At 45.7% G+C, this 16,527-nt stretch overlaps 1 protein-coding gene across 2 annotated transcripts in view; it reads left to right on the top strand.

The window, feature by feature from the left end:
- Positions 1-349: 349 nt before the first annotated feature.
- The window catches only part of LOC144948396 (arrestin domain-containing protein 1-like), a 103,857-nt gene continuing 87,679 nt past the window's right edge, over positions 350-16,527 (top strand). For both annotated transcript variants that reach the window (XM_078877818.1, XM_078877817.1), the window contains exons 1-2: positions 350-510; positions 8,270-8,377. In XM_078877818.1, coding sequence (XP_078733944.1) covers positions 402-510; positions 8,270-8,377 — 217 coding nt within the window. In that variant the 5' untranslated portion in view covers positions 350-401. The remainder of the gene's footprint in view (positions 511-8,269; positions 8,378-16,527) is intronic.

Raw genomic sequence — 16,527 nt, 5'->3', positions numbered from 1 at the left:
AGGAAGCGACCTGGCCACAAATGATTGCTCAACCGTGAGGACAGAAGCCGGAAACTCAGCCAAATCCAACACATCCCAACGAGAGAGCAAAGACACATTCACACGCACTAATGTTCGAGCGAGGTGCCACGGCCAGGATTGCTGGCTGGGTCGCCTACACTATGTGTAAAACTAAATATACCCCTGACAAATGTGACTCATAACGACCACAGCCCTGCAACAAACACACACGGTGTGTAATTCCAACGCCTCTCCCCTAAAATAGCCTTCCCGCAGCAGCAGCAGCATCAAAGCCCCTGGTGCCTTTAAGAGAACGGAGGTGGGGGTCTAACATTGGCTGAAGGCAACCTCTACAGAAACAATCGCACACGTCCACACACCCACTCGGCGCGCTCGCTACCATGGAGGATCTCTTAGTGCTCTTCAAGGGCAACAAATTGTCGTACAGACCGGGCGACGTCGTGGAAGGAGTTATTAAAGTCCACGTCACGGCTGCCGTCCCCTTCAAGGGTAAGAGGACAAGAGGGGTAGGGGGTGCTGGGTGATTGTGGAATGAATGATTTTGCGGATTTATTCCGTGACCTGGCGCAAAGGAGGGGGGATACACGAGACTTGTGCTTTGTTTGTGGTGGTGGTGGTGTAGCAGCTGTCACGGTATATACAGTACACGCATCGCTGTTGAACGTCGCGATAGTTTAGACGTTTAAAGGGCGGTTGTGGAAGACAGCCGGATTCGTACGTACGTGATGGTTACAAGTTACTACGTTTCTTAAATGACTGCGAAATGTAAACAACAGGTAAGGCGGCACAGGTGAAGGAAGGCCTTGCCTGGGCGCTCTGCCGCCACAACTCTGAGTCCACGTGGCCCGCGAGGCTTCTCGTCTGCTAAGGATGCTCGTGGTCGGTGTCGCCTCGTGTTCCTGACTGTCGCGAGGTTGCGCATTTAAAGGGGGGTTATTTTGCGTTATGTTTTGAGCCCTTTGTGTTTATTTCCGCACTGCCATTTTGCCAAAGCCTTGTGGCAGACAAAGGGAACTGCAACTCGCAGGTGTTGCCAGGTGCCCCCGACCACGGGGGGGGGGGGGGGGGGCGCTGTTCGTAGCCTCTTTGGGGGGCCCCGAAGCAGATTTACCTTTGAGAAGGGGGGGGGGGGGTCCCATCCCCTTTGAATGCACCACCTCCCACTAACGTGACGGCAGAGATGCGATCTATACGGCGTGAGATGGTAAGGGACGCAGGGAAGTCATAGTGGTGGTGATGATGATGCAGTGAAGTGAAAGAAGGGGCGTTGTGGACATGCTGTGGATAATAGAGCTTCAGTGCCTTTTACGTGAATTATCTAATTATGAGAATAGGTTTTCCCCTTTTATCTGGCAATAAAACAGGTGTTAAGATGTTAAAACACCAAACTGAAACCTTTTACAAGGAATTATGTCTGCATTAACCACAATACTTGTGGTCAGAATGCAAAAAAAAACATACTCTGCTAATATATGCATTGTCGTTGAAACTATTGGCCCACACCAGAGACAGCTTTCTTTCGAGCCTCGTCTCAAACGGTGTTAGACCAGAGGACGCCAAAAGGCGTACATCACAAACACAATGCACTGTCAGAGTAATGAGGGCTCGGGGTGAGCACCTACATTATGGGACCTCCGGTCGTGCTTGTCTTTAAGCTGTACGCTTTTTGGCGTCCTCTGCTCTCGCACCATTTGAGACGAGGCACTAAAGAAAGCCGTCTCTGGTGTGGACCAATCAGTTTCAAGGACAACGCATATATTATCAGAATATGTTTTTTGTTTGCATTCTGACCACAAGTATTGTGGTTAATGCAGACATGATTCCTTGTAAAAGGTTTAAGTTTGGTGTTTTAACATCCTAACACCTGTTTTCTTGACTGAAAAAAGGGGAAAACCTATTCTCATATTTTGGTACTGGCAAAGGAGGTCTCACGATATCTAAGTATGCTCATGAACATTCCAGCCGATACTTGGTGCACCCATATCCTTTGTATGAATCCGGGCTTCCTTAGTTGTTTGGTGCCCAAAATATCTGCATAGTTTGTTGATGCCACTGCAATTCAACATAGAATCAATGTATAGCACTATAGTCGTCCATCTCTAGATAACCCACCACAACACTGTTATATGGAGATATAGAGAAAAGGACACTTGATTTCACAGCCCCTCTACACGTTTCCCACAAATGTTAACAAACATTTACATTGTTTTACACTCTTCTCTGTAAGGTATGGGACCATCACTCAATGTGCGAATCACCTGTTGAGAACAGGCCCACAAATTAATAGGGTATTTATATAAATGTTAATAAATAAGACTGCAATTGTGATAATGAGCTTTTTTTATGAATGCTCATTGAGACAAGATCTCTTGCGAGGAAGATCTGGGATGAAAACCTGCTGCCATGTTTCCCACTCGCATGGGGGTCTGGCTTCCTATTCCTTTGCACTCAATCCTGTCCTGGGCCATCCACATCCACTCCACAGGCCTTCATAACCTGCTTCGTCACTTAAAAACACCAAGGCACGCCGCTCGGTTTCTGCCTCTGGTGCTTCCACGGATCATCGCCTTGCTGTGTGGGTTTCCTCACTTTACGTCTGAATCATCCGAGTGGCATTTCTCTCAGCTTCTCTGAGATGGGTACCGCTCTCGCTGTCTTCCGTGTCTCTTCATCTCTGACCTCCCTGACCCGATACGGTCTAATGACCGCTGGGATGTATCTTCCATCCTCGTTTCTGTGGTGCTCTTCTGCTCCTTCCTCCCTGGCTTTTTTGGGCCATTCAGACCCAGATGTCATTTCAGTACTGTACTGCCCTAAGGTACCACATATAAGAATACAAGTTTAGGGTACAAACATTCCACGTGGAAAGCAGAAAGAAAGAAAAAACATTTTCATATAGAAATGATATATGCTGACTACGAACAGAAATATAAAATAGCATTGCTGTACTGTATTACAGAACGGTACATCAATAATTACACGTGGGCAGTTACATTATTTTGAATGTACATTCTGGACACTTTAAACGTGGATAATCATGAGTAAAATCATGAAGTTGCGTTTTACTTAGGAAGTGTATTGTATATCATCCAATTAGAGGCCCAGATAGGATTGTTTTTCAACTTCATGAAGGAGAAGTTATAGATTACCGTGGTATTGGAGAACCCAGCCGAATGTACCACGATTTCATCCACACTGGTATGGTAGTGATGCATCCTATTTCATGTACGTGACAGATCATCGACTTATTCCATAAATAAGTGATAGCTTCTAAAACTGTAAATAAATATTCAAAATGATTCCCCAAATGTTTTAATTGGATTTTGAAATCTTGACTGGGATGTTGCTTAGTTTGTGGAACTGGCTACATATGGAGGACTTCACCGTACACTACAATAATAACAGTTCTGTACCATGATGTGGTTAACTGTACTGTAGTTGCTTACATAACAGTACTGTACTGAAAGGGAGACTGAAATGTGCGAACAGCTGGGACGATTAGGTCACCAAGTTGATTAATCGACAGCAATTAGGTCATCAAGTTCACGGCCGACTCAAGTCCTACATCTCTTCTCACTGTCTCTGTCCCCTCCACCAGTCTGGTTTCCGTCCGCTCCATTCCACCGAAACCGCTCCCCTCCATGTGCACAGCCACTTGGCTAACTCACGTCCCTCGGGCCTGTCATCTGTCCTCATTACACTCGACCTGTCTGCGGCTTTTAACACCCTTGATCACCCCATCTTCTTATCCACTCTGTCTAACCTCGGTATCTGTGGCATCCCACTTCATTGGCTCTGCTCTTACCTCATTTCCCGTTCATCCTCTGTCTCTTTTAACCGTGGTTCTCCCTCCCCTGCCACGGCTGGCACCCCCCCCCCCCCAGGGTTCTCTACTGGGTCCTCTGCTATTCTCCCTCCAGACATCCCCCCTCGAGGCCATCCTCTCTTATTTCAATCTCTCGTCTCACCCATTTGCCGACGACACTCAAATCTTCTTTTCCTTTCAAGGATATTACGCCGACCTTTCCGACCACATATTATCCTGCCTAATGGCCATCCAAACATGGATGACACAATGTCCGTTCCCTTCACCCTTCTAAAACCACCGTGCTCTACTTTCCCACTTCCGGCTCTCCTCCTAACGACCTAACCCCTCCATATCTTTCCTTCTGCTCAGTCTAACTCTCATCGCTTCCGTTCAAATTCTTCGTGTCACGTTTGATTCCTCATTTTCCTTCACTTCCCACATTGCGAACACCACTCGCACGTGCCACTTCCATCTTTTTGATATCAGGAAAATTCTCAACCTTATCACCATCACCGCTGCCAAACTTCTCGTGCACGCCCTCGCCTTCACTCGTCTGGATTATTGCAACTCGCTCCTGGTCGGTCTCCCTGCCTATGCCCTTGCCCCTCTACAACAAATTCAAAACTCGGCTGCCTGCACCGCCGTCTTTAACCTCCCATTCACTACCCATTGCTCCCCTCTCCTACAACTTCACTGGCTTCCTATCTATCACCGCTGCTTCTTTAAATGACTCACCTTAGTTTTAAAAGCTTTGCATGGACCCCCTTATCTCTCTCCTCTAATTTCCTTATATGCGCCAAATCTCGCTTTCGCTCCTCTCTCCCTCGCTTGCATCTTTTCGCACTGCCCTCAAGTCCCATCTCTTTTCTCTCACCTTTTCCCTTCCTCTTCCGCTACCCCTACCAGCACCACCTAACGCCCTAAATGCCTCCACTATCGCAGCCTCCACCTCGCTCCCTCCACCCGAGTCACTACCCGACCCCCCATCCCTTCTCTTGCCATCTTGTACTATAGTCAACTTGCGCACTATTTAAATGGTCGCTGCCTTGCGAAAGCTGGAAACCCCTACAAGCCACACCCAGCGTGACGCATGGCAGACGATGCCGGAGACGTCACCAAGCCCTTGGGAACAGCACACATGGGGAATTGCAAAGGTGAATCTCCTTTCAAAACCGCTTTTTGCGTGTTATCTGATGAAGTGAAATTCAAGCAGCAGAGTCATTGATTACTTAAACGGTGAGATAGCTCATGAACACAGTCTGCACGGGCGGAGGCTGTGTCCATGAAAGTTTCACCGAGACCATTGCAATGTATTTCATATTTATAACGAGCTTTACTACCCGGCTTCGCCCAGGACTTGGATTCACCACGCGATGTTCACACACCACAGCAGTTACTCGTTCGAGGCTGAGTCGACCTAGGGGAGGCCCAGGAGCGGTTAAAATAATCGTCACCGGTGTTGGCCGTGAGCGGGAATCGAACTCGGGTCGCCGGGTTCGTAGCGCAGCGCGCTAACCACTACACTACAATGCGTTACGCTTCCACATGCGCGGGTCACGTGACAGATGTGACGTCACAGCTCACTTGCCGTGCAAAAAAATCAATGGCATTATTGAGCTCCCCCCCCCAAAAATAGCAAGTGTATTTAAAAATACAATTTTCATGGTGTACAGTCTAGAAAGTACCCACATGGCAAATTTCAAGTTTGTTGCATGTCGGGAAGTACGCTAAACATTTTGAACAGACACACATAAACACAACTTGCCTTTTATATATATTTAAGAAGATTAAGATGGTTTTCCCTCGGGGAGGAAACTGGAGTACCCGGTTTGCCACATGGGCGTATGCCAACTAGCCACAATAAAATTAATTTGATTATTATTCTTGCAGTACCGTACTACATGCAGTATGTGTACTGTCAAGTATAGTTTTACTTAGCATCACATTTGCACGCAGTACAAGATTGTATTCCGCTGTAGTCCTGTATCGTAGTTTATTCTGGAAGTTTAAAATAATATTGTTCTGCAAGAGATTAATGGAAGCGTTTTTTATTTCATATGTACACTTTGTATGGGTGGTTACATTCCATACTTGTGTTAATGTTTACTTACATAATATACACGGCGTTTAGACACGAGATGCATTGCGCAAGAGCATTACGCAGATAGAACTGCACGTACACTCGTGTGTGTATGTACATGCACACTCGTGTGGCTGGGCCATGTAGCCCGCATGCCCAGCCACCGCATGCCTAAACAGCTTTTGTTCGGCCGGATCGAGGGGGCTAAACGGGTGCGGCACGGGCTAGAGAAGAGATGGAGTGATGTGGTACAGGAGGATGTGGAGCTGAGTGGACTTGTCGATGACTGGTACCAGCGGTGTCAAGATCGGCCTCTGTGGAGGAGGCTCGTGAAGGACGCTGCTGGGCAGTTGGAGGCAGTCGCCCTCCAACAACCAACGGAGGGCGGAGGAGTGACGCTCACAACAATGAGCAGAGCGCCGGGTGGCTAAAACACAGCAAGTTAACTCAGTAAGGGGCACAGGTGGTGCATCGGCCAGTCGTCTGTCAGTCGACCCATGGCACGTGGGTCTGCCCCGTGACCTCCTGCCAGCGGGCATTCGACACTTCACTTGGCCTTAATGTGCACATAGCCTGGCACAAGCGCCGTGGTGATGTCGCCGCCACTTTGTGGCGAATGGCGGTTGTTGTTGTCGCACACTCGTGTATGTATGTATGTACATGCACACAACAGTAACATCATGTTGATACCACCCCAGTGAACAGATTATTGGTGCGACGGTTCAAACCACATGCCAACGTTAGTCGAACGTTAGCATGTTAGTCGAACGTTAGCATGTTACTCGAACATTCACATTAGGAAGGACTATACTGCAACGTGCATGGATGAGGTCCAGTTAAAACACTTGGCAGTATTAATGCCAGTACAATACACTACTTTCATAATTAATTAACCTGTACTGGTTCAGCAATGAGTGTTTAATTGTGAGTCTCCAATGTGACACGTACCGTCCCACATCTGGCTCACACAAAGGCTCGGTGAACTCTTTGGGTTCAAGCCTCGCGATGTATCAGCGCACGTGGAACCACTGGCGGGGCGTGGATGGTCTTGTATTGTGTTATATTAGTATTATCCATTTATTTGTGGCCTGTAACACATCAGAGGTTTTCCACCGATTATATATTACAGCTTCAGCAATCTGGCTTCTCCCTCGCTCCAAACCACAACGCTACTCAAAAGCATTATGTTAATCCATATGAGTGAGTAGTTTCTTATTCTTGTCAACGATATCACCAAAAATTCACACGGCCACATTGTGAACTGCAACTTGATTTATAGCGTACCGTTCGCACAGGGCCTTGTAGCGATTTACATAAAGTAACCCTTTCCCTGAACAAACCCTTTAATTAATACAACTGAATCATACCTTTAACAGATAAAATGGAATGCTCTTGGAGGTGCGGGATACACAGTTGTTCTTACCCTGATTCATATTTGCTTCATTGCTGTACCTGATTTTCTTTGTTTTATGTCATTTTGTTGACCTGGGTTAGTCTTGCTAAATTAGACTTCTCCTGGTTCCTTGAGTTCTCACCTGGTTAGACAAACACACTTGAAACTGGAAACTGTCAAAACACTTGCAGGGTCCTCCGACTCTGAATTAGCCCCAAGTATTTTTCACGGTTGCGGAGGGACAACTTCCCCAGTTTCACACGAACGTTTGATGTCATTGTTGCTCTTCCTCCACAGTAAGAAGGTGCAAAAACTGCAACTGACATGTCCTGCTGATGTGCGTTTTGCCCTGCGGAATAACAGGACTTGTGCATGCAACAATAATAATGGTTAATAATCTGAGGATAATTTTAACACAAACCAAATCCCATATCCATTGTCACTACTATTCCAAGAAATGAATTGTGAATTCTTCGTACCTGGTATACAATACTGGCAAATAAAATACGTCAGAATGCTGCAAGCACAGATGAATGCAGCAGAATTAGAGTGCAGTACTGTACACTTATATATATAGACTTGTAGGCCTCAGAAATGCCGATAGATCAGCAGTCTATTTTCTGTACTGCCTCCTGCATGACATCTCCACTGCTGTCGCTATGTTGGTAGTTGTCTCACGCATGCAATTATTCAATGCCTGCACGAGCCACTAACCAGCCCTGTGATGTGTAGAAGTGTAATTGTCTGAAACGTCACCTAACCTACGCTTTTGTAGAGGCAGTGTTATTGATCAATGTGAGTTGTGTTGTTGTTAATAGTGCTTGTGCACCACTGCAAACTCGGCAGCATCGCCTAATAAATTGGTCACAAGGTCCTGAATCACAGGGCGTGTGTCACGACGCTTGGCGCGGGTAATGACGCTGATGTTATTAATGTTGCTGATGATGGTGTTTGTGCGTCGCTGCAGCAATCCGTGTGCGATGCGTCGGCCGTTGCGACATTGGGCCGCGGTCGAAGGCCGAGCCGGACGTCATGGAGCAGTACATCAACGAGTTCCAAGTGGCCTGGGGAAAAAGTAAGAGTGCGCACACGCACACTTCCAAACTTACAAAGATTAACTTCTATAAATATGCCCAGAAACCAATTCTAACACTTCCTGTAGATACAGTACTGAGAAACTTATCAGACAGACATTCCCATTCATAAAAACGCTCAAATCGAGCTGTCAGTTGGTGGGATAAAAGGCAATCGTGGCTTAATTTTATCACTGTGTAGACCGGAGTGAGTGGCACAGCGAGTAATAGCCACTGCCATAGTGAGACGCATACTGGATGTGGTGTGCTGTATGAAGAAATATTTCCAGGTCCCCGACCTGGATAGACCCGGGCTTAAATCAATCTTTGGAGCCAGCGATGAGTGTACGAACCTATCTTGAGCTTCGTCAATGCTGACATCTCACCAGCAGTTTGAGATCGTGAGAAAAAAATGATGTGTCCTGAAGTCAATCTCCCGCAGAGATCAGAACACGCTGTTCAACACATTTCAGACATTGTTTGCATTCGGATTGCAATTCAGTGCTCGTGGCCTCGGTTCATCTATTTGTTGTAGCCACGTTAGGACTTTGTGAGCCCTGCTGACTCTTCCAGGGTTTTTCCTGCCCTTGAACAAAGAAAAATATTTGCGCTTTATTACAGTGCGGTGACGTCCATGGCAAACATTTAGGTTTGAGAGGGGCCGAGCGCATTGATCGTGGCGAGCGCCTGTCCCAATAAGGACTCGAGTAAAACTGTACGTTGTGTTTTGTTCCCGGATGTGTCCCATGGGTCAACCTGTACACTCCACGCACCACACTCCAAGCTCCACACTCCAAGCTCCACACTCCAAGCTCCACACTCCAAGCTCCACACTCCAAGCTCCACACTCCAAGCTCCACGCATCATGCGCGTTGTCTGCCCGAGCTGTGGTTGTTTAAGGCCGTCGCGGACCATTATGGTTGCATTTGCGTCCGGAAGTGTGTTTACCTGCCGCGCAGCGGCGACACGAGCAACAAGGAACAAAAGCCGTGGCTGGAGTGGGCCTTGCAAATTCATGACTGAGAAGTCGTTTTCAGCTATTTCTGGAAAATATAAAAAAACCCCTAAATATGTAGCTCGTATCGTGTAGTTGCGTAACTTAACCCTTTCCCATACTTCGTTCGCATTAATTGTATTTATAGAGGCTTAGCATCGTTGTTTTTAAAGATATTGTACTCACAGCAGAGAACCGTAGCGACACGTATGCATTTTTATGATAGCTGGTGCCAAACTGTGCTACACTCCCTCCCACATGGCCTTGTGGGAGCCTCGGTACATCTTCTGACTTGAAGACGGAGCGATAGAGTTATTTTATTTTTGTTTTTTCGATGATGTACACGTACATTAATTCAATAGGTTAATTCAAACGAGAATGGGTTAGGCTGTGTGTCTCGTGCTGTCCCGAGTCTGGAAGGAGAGGAGGCCATTTTGTATAGTGCTGTCCCTATGAAAATGGACCTGGAACGTCAGGCAGCTTGTTGTTTACTAGGGTGACATTAGCATCTCACCAGAGACTGTGGGACCAAGTGCCCATGTTTCATTTGAGTTTTTAATAGATCGTCATATCTCAAACTAGATTCGAAGCTTTCGTGACTCGTTGGTTCTTTCGGTAAAGTCACGTAGAAAGAAATTAAATTAAATAATAAAAGAAAATTACGTTTCGATTGCAACACATGCAACCATCATCAGGTACAAATGAGTGAGAAAACAAACCAAGTAAACTTGGAAATATAATGCAATACAACACAGAGAGTCGGCCAATACAACAGTCAACACCCCACCTGGTTGATTGCGTTCTTCCAAAGATTGCTAAATTTGAGAGAGAGACAAAACATAGACACGGAGACACACAGACAGACACACAAGCAGAGAGATAATGTGTGTGTCTCTGTCTGTTTGTGTGTCTCCGTGTCTATGTTTTGTCTCTCTCTCAAATTTAGCAATCTTTGGAAGAACGTAATAAACCAGGTGGGGTGTTGCCTGTTGTGTTAGCTGACTCTCTGTGTTGTATTGCATTATATTTCCAAGTTTACTATGTTTGTTTTCTCATTCATTTGTACCTGATGATGGTTGCTTGTGTTGCAATCGAAACGTCATATTCTATTATTTAATTTAATTTCTTTCTACATGACATTACCGAAAGAACCAAAGAGTAATACTATTTAATTTGAGTTTTTAATAGATGCTATCTGAATAGATTAACGATTCTATCTAAAGAGACTAGCAATTATATTCAAATTGTTTAGCCTAATATATGTGAATACATTAACGATCCTACTGGAATAGATTAGCGATTATATCTGAAAAGATTAGAAATGGCAATAAGTATAACCCGTAAAAACAAAGTTTTTCACTATAAATTCTTTATATGCGTGGCAGCGAACTTAATATAAAGGATTTAAAAATATATTCGCCTGTGGAGGATGCGGGGATCGATCCCGCGACCTTTGGCATGGGAAGCGAGGGGGCTACCAACTGCGCTACTCCGCCACGGCCTGTGGAGGGGTTACGCTCTGGGCTCTTACACTCTGACGTTCAGCCAAAGCCATGAATGCGTTCTATTTTAATATATGTAAAATCATTTTTTTTTGCCTAAAAAGTGTAAAATTTTGGGAATTTTTTTTCACGAACAATAATTGTCTGGCACAACGAGTCTGTGTGGAAAATGTCAGCTCGATTGGATCACGGGAAGTGTGTTAAAAAACGACCGAAAGATTTGCACGGTCCTAAGCAAGCAAGCACGCAAGCAAGCAAGCACGCGAACTTAATATAAAGGATTTTAAAAAAATACAAGAAGATGATTTAATTTAGCCACTTGCTTTTTTAAAAGATTGAAATGCTTTTTACTACTTTTTTACCATAACAAGATGCATGCATTCAGCAAGATAATTATTGTTAATATATTTAAAAATATGTATTTGTTTGGGATAATACCCAAATGCCCCATACAGACCAACCACCACTGTTTAAATGTGTCGCTAAGCTTGCCATACAATCACTGTAGAGATGCTAGTCCCAGTTTTAACACAATGTTATTGCAGTAATGTGACAAAGGAGATAGGTTGCATTAATGAAGCTTGAACTACTTGTCAGATTGCCTGGGACACGAAGCTGATCAAAGTTTGTGCAATACGTGTTTTTGGTTTGTAAAACCCGAGCTCATTAATGTATTTAAATACTGCCTGTTATCATAAGTTAAGTGATTTGCCTGTATCAATCATTTTCTGGATTAAGGCGTTCTCATGCCACGTCAGTCATGGGGGTTGTTTGACCAGACCTCACCAAGTTGGTTCGAGTGGGTCAATGAAGGTGGAGCAGCGACTGGTTCACACGTGACGCGCCACGAATGGCGATCGCCATGGCTGGGAATTGGACTCAGGTGGCCGAGTTCGTATAGCGAAAGTGCGATATTTAATTCGCAGCCGCTCAACTAGACATGTTCCGGATGCGGTCACTTGGGCACGAGTAGCCATTGATGCAGATACAGCTTTCAACTGGAACTCTCCGTTTCTTGAATGTTCCAAGGACATCACCCAGGATGTGGATTGTTGCTTTGAAACCGCAAAACTGCAATGTAATAAAAATCCGAGGCATTTTAATCGTATTCGGCCTTTTGCACGAACAATAACCCTTCTATGGAGACTCCAGTGTTGGCATAGCTGTGGTTCAGCTTTCATTCGTGGTGCTTTTTAAAGCCTGATGTGTAATTATTAAACTTGTTCTGCCTAAATGTGGCTCACGTTATTTATTTATTTTGTTTATTTTCGCAAAACCCTGCACAATGCGGGCATTGTTCAGATTCACAATGTACACTCCCCGTTGCCTCAAAATAATTGTCCCCATTTTTTCACAAATAGAAAAATAATATAACTTACAGAACCACTGTTAATCCATTGCTTCATCATCTTCTTGTGAATGCACTACAAACTGTAATTCTTGTTCTTAAACCATTAGTGCAGTACATCAGTACCGATACGGAGTGCTGTAGTGGACAATTGTGGGTAGTAAATGTACTTAATAAATTCATGTAAAAGGTTGGTAAAGGTGCAGCCCTGTAATTGCCTGCTCATGCCACTCATGGCAGAAGGGCCTCCACGAGAGGGGAGCTCTGGAGGAGCCCCTGTAGGGGTACTTTGGTCTACTCTTCTATCTTGGAAGAGGTGGGAGTGCCCACACTTGACCCCACCCCACGTGACCTGCCGACCGAGTCACTGGTGAACTCGCTTGTCCTGCTGTGCGGACAGCGGCGGGGGGGGGGAGATGGAATCTAACTGGTCATTTCTGGATTTCAAGTCCGGGGCACTATTGCGTCGCAGCAGTGTCCTTGAGTCTGTAGCTGTACGTAAAAAATAAATGTTTACCTGCCTATTGGCCTTACAGACTTGTGTTCAACGGCATTTGTTAAGCACGCAAACTCTCTCATGGTTGCTGCCTTCTGGGTCTCATCAGAAATGTGGGTAACTTAAATCCTCTATTTTGGTTTCGGATATGTTAACACGCGCGTGCATTAGCAGGGTGAATTCACGACTCGCATGTTCCATTGTAAACGTTGCACATTGACGAGTTCATGTACACAGCAGTGCACCTGCTGCTGCGGTGATGACTGAATATCGGTCCCATTATCGTCCCTTCATTCGAGTGCTATGTCTGAATGAGTATATGCCGCTCACCTAAAGACGCGTGTTTGTCATCCCGGGTGTTAACGAGGCCCTTGTAACCCAGTAGTTGCTCAGTTTCTCAAGCTCTGCCAACGAACGTCCATAGAACGTTGCTCACTCGCTGCAACCTCTTAGCAGTCACTAAGCGCACTCAAGTTATATTGCCAGCCCTGCTTTCTTAAATCATGATGCATCCACTTGCTGACCGTACAAACTCTCGCCCACGTCGTGTGTGTCCGCGGGAGGTTGACCAGAGCTCACCCCGCGCCGGACAGGGCGGGCGGGTGGTGGCGGAGGGGGGGGGAACCGGCTCGAGTTTCAAGTGCCGCTGATTCTCTAGCCACTGTGGTGGGCCGATCTTGCAACACCCTCCCTCCCCTCCCTGGTTGGCTTTAATAGACAAAAGTAACCCCTGATAGCGGTGGAAGACTCTGGACAAAAGGACCTTGTTCTGCCAATTATGCCCCTCCTGTATTTTAAAACAAAAGTTGGGGGTGCGTTTTATGGTCGGCTCAATGTTCCTTTGTGTGATACCAGATTTGTAAACGGTATCTCTTATTCACACTCACAGGCAGACCCATAAATTCCCCAGGCAGTATGGGGAGTGGAAGCAGGCTTAAAACTTAGATTTCAAGCTTTTTAAATAGGACTCTGCTTTGATATACACTGTATGTGTTTAATGTACATAGACTCCTCTACTTATGAACGAGTTAGGTTCCAGAGGTCTTTTCGTTAGTCCAAGTTTACTCCTGTCGATGCCAAATATGTTGTATGGCATGTACATTAAACACGGGGAATGGCTTTAAAAGTTGTATAATCTCCTGCAGATGTAGATGCCACTGGTTCTTCCCGTTCTGCAGATGTAGATGCCATCACCACCATCTATTGCGCGGCGGTTGAACTTACTACTCTCGGTCCAAACAGGCAACTGGACATAAGGACAGGTTTGTTCGTTTCTCTGAAAGTTCGTAAGTCGGGTGTTCGTAAGTAGAGGAGTGCATTATTGTCTATGGTCAATGCCCATAACTTGACAACATCTGTGGTCTTTATGTCTAAAGCTGCGCGGTGTTGGCGATACACGTGGCTTGTAATCCAGCGCTGTGGCGGCAGCAGCAGCAGCAGCAGCGAGGGATGGCGGGTCACCACACACATTTTGTGACGCTCCCTTCCGTTGAGGAGCCAATACCCTTGCTCGCCAGGAAAAGGCAGTACAGCAAGTGGACTAATCTCCATCTTTTTCTATCTGTACGGGCGTAGCGTGTGGCCCTCCCTCGCACGGCCTGGGCTTTCTCCGTGAGCTCCGATTTCCTCCGACGTGTATGTACGTTGGACTGGATCTAGCCAACCGTGCCCATTAGCGAGTATCAACACTCACTAATTGGCTGAACGCATCTTAAAAACAAACGCATGCAGGACCCTTCTGAGTCATACTACTCTGTGCGGCTTTCCCGGATAGATAAATAAGTAAATTAATTACTGGGGGAGGAGGGGGTGATTGCCCCCCCTTCCCATGGATCCACCACTGCTGACACCAGGCACGAGTTTGTGGGAGATGCGTCTTACTTTCCGCAGCATCGTATAATCCAGAGAATACGGTAATTACTGTGATTTTTTTTTTGCCGGAACAAACAATGGGTGTGTGTGTGTGGCCTGAGCTTACTGACGTCACAGGTTGTGGCTGGGCTGGATTAATGTGTTTGTTCTTCTCTGCGTTGGTAGGCATGGATTGTGGGCACACCTTTGTATCCGAACCAGTGTGCATGCGTTTCGGCCTGAACCCTGACCCCAATGTGGTCCGAAGAGATTGCTCCCACCCCCCCCTCGCTGTTGCGTACGTGGCCTCCCCTTGCATTATTTACTGTGCTCCATGTGACTGACATTACATCTGTAGCTTGAACCTGACCTTCGTTGGTCGTGGTTTGGAATAGAGCTCTCAGACAAGAAATGTTTTGCCTTATTTAAAGCCCCAAATTTTAACAGTGCCCTTTGAATGGATATCTTGAAACTGACTGTAAAAATGGAAATTCATCATGATAACGATGATGATCACCCATTATCATTATAGCTATGAATATAGTTGTAAAATAATAGTTGTTGCTGTCCAGTACTGCAGTCTGTAATAATATTTTTAATATAAACTATTAAACTATATTAATTTTACCAGGTAAGGCACACTGGGCTATCCAGCTGTTTTTCAGATGCGACCTTGCCACAATTGATATCTCAACGAAGTGCATCATCACGTGGACATTTATAGCAGCCAAATACTCTAAACGCGTGTTTCTAAATGTGGAGGGAAAAACTGGTGCACCCGGACAAGAATCCACACGACCATGGGGAGAACATGCACATTTCAAATATACAGGCATCAGTGGTGGGATCGAACCCATGTCCTGTTATCCAGGCGAGGTAATTAACATCCTGCCACCACAGCACCCATACGTTACCTGACTGCAGCCTATTCTTCAAAAAGAAATGATGTCACACCATCTTCGTTTGCACATGAAGCTCCAGCGGAACAAACAAAAACCTCACTGAACAACACTGAACTCAACCACACCAACATTTCCAAGTTATAAAAGTACCCCCAAAATTACTCAGTTGGGATTATACTTAGCAGTGACTGCCTGCTAAGTACTTGCAGACTAATGCGCTCGCTCACTCTTGCAAAGGAGACCTATCCTGGTCTCTTAAGTTCACATCTGGTTAAACAAAATAAACGTCATATGCTAATTACGCAGAGACGTCACAATGTCCTGGCTGATGCGCTGCAGATTTCCAGGGAAATTTAAAATCGGGTTTTCCTGGCGAATCGCCTGTCCCAAAGATAGTTTTTAATAGCGCTACGATGGTCGTATCCTTGCTAAACAAACTGTAAAGCGCCCTTTTGACGATGATAATTTATAGAACATTTTGAATTTTATTGGGAGAAACAAAATAGTTTTTTTCTCACGAATTTAATTAACTGTACTATGGTTGGTAAAATAATAGGACGGTGTAAAGCCTAAAATGTTCGCGGCAATGCTGCTATGAAACCCAAACAAAGAGAGCAGAACTACACGAATCGGTGAGCCTTGGTCCGGGCCAGTGGCTGGGAAGGGTTGCTCAGGCTTGGGTTTAATAATGCAGACTTTGAGGCCGCCATATGGCACAGTTTAAACGAAGTGTTCAGTAGACCGCGGAGCTGCGCACAGCCACTCTTGAGTGACCCGTGTCTCCGTGTTTGCTTAGTGGATGATGTGGCCTAGCCATGTGGCTCTCTCTGTACTCTAGTAACCTGGCCATGCTTTTTAGAAATTTTTTTTAACCGATGCTTTCATCGTCATCACGGAGTGTTCTGTCTGTGAGACACGTCGGAGGCACGGCTCTCTCCTCTGTGTTGCGTGGCTTTTAGTGGGTGTCCGACCTTCGGGAAACAGGATGTCAATCTTTAGAATCAGAATCTTTATTTATCCTTAAGGGGCAGGTCAGAAAGTTATGGATTATCTGCTTCA

The sequence above is a fragment of the Lampetra fluviatilis genome, chromosome 49 (genome assembly GCF_964198595.1).
Source record: "Lampetra fluviatilis chromosome 49, kcLamFluv1.1, whole genome shotgun sequence".
NCBI classification, from domain to species: domain Eukaryota; kingdom Metazoa; phylum Chordata; class Hyperoartia; order Petromyzontiformes; family Petromyzontidae; genus Lampetra; species Lampetra fluviatilis.
Note: the sequence above shows the minus strand (reverse complement) of the source record. Positions and strands in the feature narration are given on the sequence as shown.